Source organism: Anoplopoma fimbria, chromosome 9 (genome assembly GCF_027596085.1).
Source record: "Anoplopoma fimbria isolate UVic2021 breed Golden Eagle Sablefish chromosome 9, Afim_UVic_2022, whole genome shotgun sequence".
In the NCBI taxonomy this organism is placed as follows: Eukaryota; Metazoa; Chordata; class Actinopteri; order Perciformes; family Anoplopomatidae; genus Anoplopoma; species Anoplopoma fimbria.
Genome location: NC_072457.1, coordinates 10,904,790 through 10,912,310, shown reverse-complemented (window position 1 = coordinate 10,912,310; position 7,521 = coordinate 10,904,790). Strand labels below are relative to the sequence as shown.

Here is a 7,521-nt window from a genome sequence, read left to right as displayed (position 1 = left end):
CGGTGGTGTAGTGGTTAGCACTGTCATCTCACAGCAAAAGGGGCCCGGGTTCAATTCCCAGGCTGGACAACCTTCTGTGTGGAGTTTGCATGTTCTCCCCGTGTCAGCGTGGGTTCTCTCCGGGTTCTCCGGCTTCCTCCCACAGTCCAAAGACATGCAGCTTAGGTGCATTGAAGACTCTAAATTGCCGGTAGGTGTGGATGTGAGTGTGAATGGCTGTTTGTCTCTATATGTCCAGGGTGGACCCTGCCTTCGCCCATTGACAGCTGAGATCGGCTCCAGCACCCCTGCGACCCTTAACTGGATAAGCAGGTTATGGAAAATGGATGGATGGATGGATGGACACTTACTTCTACATTTAAACTTCAGTTTGATTTTGAATTGAATAAACATTTTACTTCTAATGGACTATTTTTTTACATTGTCGTGAAGATAAATTCAAATGAATTTTTTTGCTGGTAAAAAGTCACATGTAGCCTCATCTTGAAGTGAAGTGGAGACAGACAAACCAAGAGTTACTAGACACTCTTCTGCACTATGAAACTATTAATAGCTTACAATCAACAGGTAGTGATGAAGAAAACTTCAGAGACCCATGTAGGCATAAACAAAAACAAAAAGAAAACCAACAAAAAAAGAGGAAGTATGGGCAACATAGACTGGTCGTAACTGTCTGCATTACAGCACCGGGATAAGAGAGAAAAAAATAATATGATCTGTGAACATATCACAAGACAATGACAAAAAAGAAAGAAAATGTATATTTGGTTATATTGGTTTGGATTTGATGAGTCAAATGATGACACACACAGAGATCTGAGTTCCCCCTTGTCTTTACAACAAAGAACATTCACTGAAGTACTTTATTTAATTTATCGTAATAGAAATACATTTTTAATATTGAGATACTTGTACTTTACTTAGATATTTTATGCTACATTATGCCACTACATGTCAGGTGGCCATATTGTAATTTTTACTCTACAACAAGATTTATTTGGCAGAAATAGTAACTAGAGGAAAACATGATTTTTTTTTAGTTGAGATTTAAATAAAGCAGAGGGTGGTAGTTGAGTTCATCTCCTTTTTCTAGAAAACTTTTTTTTTTTTTTTTTTTATTAATTTTATTACAAGATCAACTCCTTAACTATCATATTTCATCATATTTTTTGCTCAGCGTGGAGAAGAATTTCTTTTTTTCGCCCAAAACATTTTAAAGAAAAAACAAACTACTATGTTATCAAGTACTGCTTATGGAAAATGTAGACAAAATACCAACACAGTTATTTTAATTAAAATGTAGTTTTTGTTTAGTTTTTTTTTTTGGTGTGTGGTAAGGTTATGAGCAGCCCTTGATTTCCAAAAGAATTTCTTTAAAAGAAGAGCTCAACAGAGAATAAAAAAATCTTGCAGAAAATATCATTAACCCCTACTATTATAGATGTAATAGGCTAAGTGGTAATTTTAGAGACTTTTTTTTTTACTTCAGTATTTCTAAAATCCTTGCTGAATGCTGCTTAGATTATAATCCAATGATATAATAATATACTAGTCTATAGTTTCTATTTAAGGATGACAAGAGTTTGTCTCAGTGTTTTAATATCTACAAGTGGACGGACCACTGAAGTTTCCAAAATGTACCACCAGAGGGAGCAGTTTCCCCGGTTTCAACAGACAGGATAATACAGCGTTTAGTAACAAACGCAATATTAAAGAATAATAATATTTTCAGACACCATAAAATGCTGCAAACAGCCCCGCTAAACATAAGCTTATCACGAGTTAGTGGGAAAACATTGAGTTTTAATATTCTTTTCATATTGTAAATGATTATTCTAACGTCTGGGTTGCCAATACGTTTATATTGTTCCCCTTTTCTTCTACCAAGATACAAAAATCACTGTAACGTTCCTGTAAATGTAAATGTAAAAAAAATAAAGTGATGTATAACGATTTATAATAGTTTAACCTTCAGGACGATCATTTTTGATACTATAACTAAAGCTTGTACGAGAGGAGAGAAATGCAATATACTTATGCTCCCATGTTTAGAAGTTTTAATAAGTAAATCTTCAGCCTGTGTTGCTGTTGTATTTGTTTTTCAAAAGGGGCCTGTAGCTGCTGAACCATGTAGTCTGAACTCAGCTTAGATCATTTCCAGGGGCTCAATGGGGACCGTGTGAACTGCTGCAGTTCAGGCGGAGGGTGGCGCACCAAGCCAAAGGATTGTGTCCGGGACCCTCAGAGGTCACCACGGGTCAGAGCGCAGCGCCTGACAACACACACGCACACACACACACACACACACACACACACACACACACACACACACACACACACACACACACACACACACACACACACACACACACACACACACACACACACACACACACACACACAGAGTCCACACTGAGCTGCTGTTACAAATTAGGCTTGGCTGGAAGCTTGTTTATATTTTCCTGTAATAGTGATACACCGGGAGATTTAAAAGGAGCGACTAACTCACCATAAATCCACTGAGCAGACACACTATTTCAAGTCCTATTCTAAAAGTAATATTTTTTTAGGGATTTATTGTGTGTATTTTCTTTTCCTATGCAGAACCAAAAGCTTCAGGTTTTAACACAACAGTTACTTCAGCAATATAAACATGTGCAATGTGTTTAAAATAAATACAGAAGCCTTTATGTTATTAGTAGGGCTACTGTAAATATTTTATAATAAAATCACACAGGTAAGAACAGAAATGATCTGTTGAGTGCAACAGTCGTTGTTTCGTGTTCACACATATATCACTGCTCTCACCTGACTGCTTTCAGTTCATTTGTAACTTTAAGATATGTGAATATTTCAATATGTTTATTTTCTTGCTCTGGGCTGCATGGAAAATAACTGTACAGTAACTGACTGCTGTGTTTTGATTTGTATACAATACATTTTCCACTGGGATCCAAAGTGACATTACTCTCCAATAACAGGTGCAGAAAGCTGAATGTGCAGCAATGTGTAACAGAGGGAATACTGCGTCAATGATGCCAAATTGTAAAGTAAAAGGGATTCATATTCCGGTTTTATTCACTCAGTAGCTGTGGACAGCAGATCTATCTGCAGGAATGACCTAGAGAGAAAACATTAATAATAACATTAATCATGTCATTTAATGTTCCACTGTAACATACTGCACATTGGTGTCTGTGAGGGTTAATGAGATCAATGCTGTCAAGACACACGTTTAAATCGATAAAGAATTCATACTGATTTGTCCTACACATGTGCAAAAAATGCAACAAATTCGAGCAGGAATGTAATATGTTATTTAAGTATATGTGTTAGGAATAATAAATGAACATAAAATAACAACAAGCTGTTTTAAATCATGTAATATTGGTACCATTTGTGATAAATAAAATAAAAAATATGGATATGTAAAGGATTGAACCGAGAAGAGCTTAAACACATGAATAAATCAAACGTGCATTTCCAATAAGATAGTCTCTGGACTATTTAACTAAGTATTTTAACACGGAAATTAAATGTTCACACAACAGTTGTACAATAAATCCTGACGCATCGTTTGGACTCGTACTGACGCAACACTTGGTGTTACAAAGTCGGTCAGCAAAAACTTCCAGTATTTAATTCAGTTTTTTTTAAGCAATAGCACACAAGTACAAACACATTAAAACAGTGTTTAAAGTGCACAGTGAAGTAATTGGATTTTATGCCCCCGTCCCGCTCGCTTTGCGCTTTTCTCTCCATGGTGCTCTGAAAACTCTCCAAACACTTCAGATGTCTTGTGAGCCTTTCTTTCCCCCAAAAACCACCGCCGCTTGCTTTTTTTTTTATTCTTCTACATCGCTCACAGGATCAAATATATCCAAGCACGGCGAAAGTTTCGAGATTAAAACGTTCTCAGTGACACAATAAAGAAATGGAGCAATGTTTTTGGCGCATGAGAGCAGTTTGAATCGGTCCGGAGCGCACACAATAAACCTGTTGTTGAACTTGCTGTGAAAATATGTTTGAAGAAAACAGCCAATTGTTGTATGAAATGTATTCAAGTATAAAATAATGCCCTTTGTTTGGGGGGAAAAACTTGAGCAATGTGAGGGTACAAAAGTCCCCTGTGGCATTTACCAGCAGCCTTTGTGCAGTTTGCGCTTTGGCGTCTCCACTTGGCGCATTACCCAGGCCCCTTTAAACGCGATTGTTTCTTTCTTTCTAATGACATTTACCGGATCAAAACATGCTGTTAATTCGATCAGAAAGCTTCACCCTTCATAACAATGGCAGTATAATTTCTCCCAAAGTTTGTTAAGTTGACCGAAATTAGGCAAATGAATAGGGGTCTCCAAGGCTACCCATCTTGCAGGTGACGGGGAATAATGCGCGTTCACACCAGCTGCATTCTTCTTTATTTCTCCCCTTCTTTCACAGCATTATTAAAATTTAGGCCAATGAAACTATTCATTCGACTGAATAGACATTTTCTTATAGGATAATAGGATACAAATTGAGCCTCTCCAAAGAGTCTCCAGTGGTGGGTAACCCTCGTGTGCCAGAGGCTGCTGGAGACGCTGGCCCTGACGCAGACGACGCTCGTGTGCCAGGGCTAATCACACACCTGCCGAGGAGTCCAACAAAAATGAAGAATGTAAACAAAAAGCTTGCCATCTCTCATAAAAGATGGACGTGTCACCAAGTCGTGTGAGAAACGCCGAGAACAAACGGGGGGGACTCCGTCTCCAAAAGATCTCCCCTGAACTTGGCGGAACAGCCTATTAAAGGCTTACTTAATTACTCTAATGACACTGGACAGGCCTTAAAACTCGGACCGGGCTTGGATGAGAGTTAAGATCGCTTGCTGGGATTTGTAAACAGGCGATCGTGTGAGAAACGCGAGTTGGAAGAAAGAGGGTTTCTTTGTTTCCAGTGCGCACAGTGCGCCTCTCTCAACTCTCTCCCCTTATTTCCCGCCCGGGTTGTTACTATGCAAATAATATTCCAAAAGTAATCACGTGTCTTTTGAACAGCCACGTGGATTAACAAAGCAGGTTTGCCCCCCTGCTAGCCCATGGCTTTAGATTTTTTTTACTATTTCTTTAACTGATCCTAAATGCACACATTTACCAAATGCATGGCTCTAATCCAATGGAATAATTTACACCATGAATGCCAGAGTCCCTTGGACGATCCCTTTATAAGGACCAGCATCCACTCCACACACCTCAGTTGGCCTCATCTCCTGCCAGAGCAACACACTGTTCTACCTCTTCTTCTCTGCTGAACCGGTTTTTTTCAAGAAAAGTGTGGGACATTCAGTCGATGGCATCTAAAATGAAAGACAGAAAGGTACGCGCTCCATGTGCGCTCTGCGTTACAAGGACTGAGATCTTTTTTGACAACGCTGCACTTTTGAATCACTTTATGGAACTTGGTATTTTAGTATTTATGTCGAGTATTGTTCGGCTACAACTTGGAGTCATTTCCCTGCTTAGTGGAGGGGGAATCTGTTGTCCATCACCTCTGTGGCACGCGTTACAGAGTAACTACGGCGCACTACTTGTCTGAGATAGTCTATCAGACATTTACGGAATATTTTTGGCAATTACACTGGAATTAATCTGGTTACAAACACGTATGCGTTACTAAATGTGCTAAAGGAGATTTTAAATATTTCGAATAAGGCTTCAAAGTTGTAGAAACTGCTCCAAGCGCGCATATGTCTCCCGCGCGCTTGGAGCAGCACAGCGCGCGGCGCGCAAAACTAACCAAATTTCCCAAAATGATTTAATCGCTGCACATTTTTTTACATCTATACCTTCCTGGTTGTTTAATGTTGGTGTTTCTGACTGACAACATAGCTATGAATGAGGTGTTTTACTTCATGTTGCCTCTCTCCCTGTCTCCACAGAGAACTCCCATCTCCCACAAAGTCATCGAGAAGCGGAGACGGGACCGCATTAACCGGTGCCTCAACGAGTTAGGGAAAACTGTACCAATGGCCCTGGCAAAACAGGTATTGTAAAAAAATGTGTATTGTATTTTCTGTTAGAAATCTTATATATTCTACAATATTGATCGTTTTTTTGCAAGGAAGTGCTTATCAGCCAATGTTATCAGCCATGATGTGCCAATCATGTAAACATTGTCTAATGTTGGGAATTTTTTTTTGATTTTTGGTAGAACTCTGGAAAACTGGAGAAAGCTGAAATCTTGGAAATGACCGTTCAGTACCTGAGAGCGCTGCACTCAGCGGATTTCCCCCGAGGGAGAGAGAAAGGTGAGGATAACTTCCACAGAGCTCCGACACCTTTACGCATCCCAACCCCACCTTTCTGCTTAAACACTGCGTGGAAACGTCCACAATTCTGATTCGCTAAAACTATCAGTGGTTTGTGTATTTATGTAAGTTTTAGTTTAAACTTATCCTATTCGTAGTAGTTTGTAGCACTTACTATATTCGGATTAGTCTGTTGCAATTATTGTTTTCATCTTTACGCTCTGGCTTATACAAAAGAAAGGAGATGCTATGACTTTGCGTCATACCTATGTTGAATACACTTCCTGTAAGTCGGGATTCTGCTAATCGATGATGTAATGTTATTTGATTCATTCCAGGTGAACTACTGGCTGAGTTTGCAAACTACTTCCACTATGGATACCACGAGTGTATGAAGAACCTGGTGCACTACCTGACCACAGAGGACAGGGCTGAAACCAAAGACATCAAGTACGCACGGATCCTCGCCTTCTTACAGTCTAAATCTCGTGTGGTCACCGAGCCCGTGTTCGGCTCCATCTCCTCGATGCCAGAGCCGTGTGACTACCTCAGCCAGCTGCACTCCTCCCCGGAGCACCAAAGCCACAGTCCGTCTGACTCCATGTACCAGCAGACACCGGCACCGGGACACTTCTCCTGGCACGGCTCGACCCGCAGCCCGGGCATCTCGTACCCGACAGTGCCCCTGGCTGCGCACACACAGCAGCACGGTGGATACCTGTCACCGGTGCAGGGACTCGACCACCACTATTTCAACTTCATCGGCCACACGCACGCAAACACTTTTAGTTTGCACAGTGCGCAACATGCCATGTAAATAGTTTTTGCTATCTTTTTTTCTACTGTTTTTATTTATATATTTGTGAATGATGGGAAAAAAAATATCTTGTACATGTTGTGAATAAATAAGTCTGACTAAAATTCTCATTGTTTTGTGATCATTTAGCATCAGTTTTAAATGTTTAGGTGACGCTCTAGATCTCTAAAATAACAAGAAATTACAAATCCTGTTAACCTTCCTGTGGATATAAAGTGGCAAGAAAAGCAATGCACAAGATGAGAAGAGGGGGGGGAATATTTCTAAGGGCAACTTTGTGAAAGATGTTCAATTTTCATTGAATTCAGTTTCAATCTCCAGTGAATCATTAGTGATATTGTGATTTTGCCTTAAACAAACTAATATCTTAACAAGAGAGTACAAATCTTTTTATGAAACAAAAGTAAATTAGAGCTGT

General features: G+C 39.7%; 1 protein-coding gene across 1 annotated transcript; it reads left to right on the top strand.

Moving 5' to 3' along the window:
- Nucleotides 1-5,328: 5,328 nt before the first annotated feature.
- Nucleotides 5,329-7,103, top strand: helt (helt bHLH transcription factor). The gene is made up of 4 exons (XM_054605301.1): nucleotides 5,329-5,355; nucleotides 5,918-6,022; nucleotides 6,190-6,286; nucleotides 6,625-7,103. The coding sequence occupies exons 1-4, from the start codon at nucleotides 5,329-5,331 to the stop codon at nucleotides 7,101-7,103; spliced, it is 708 nt and encodes a 235-aa protein (XP_054461276.1).
- The last annotated feature ends 418 nt before the right edge of the window (nucleotides 7,104-7,521 follow it).

What these genes read in the sequence shown, in the direction of transcription:
- helt (XM_054605301.1), top strand. Translation starts at nt 5,329, where the DNA reads ATGGCATCTAAAATGAAAGACAGAAAG. An exon ending in CTAAAATGAAAGACAGAAAG is followed by an intron (nt 5,356 to 5,917) that starts GTACGCGCTCCA and finishes CTGTCTCCACAG; the next exon opens with AGAACTCCCATCTCCCACAA. An exon ending in CCCCCGAGGGAGAGAGAAAG is followed by an intron (nt 6,287 to 6,624) that starts GTGAGGATAACT and finishes GATTCATTCCAG; the next exon opens with GTGAACTACTGGCTGAGTTT.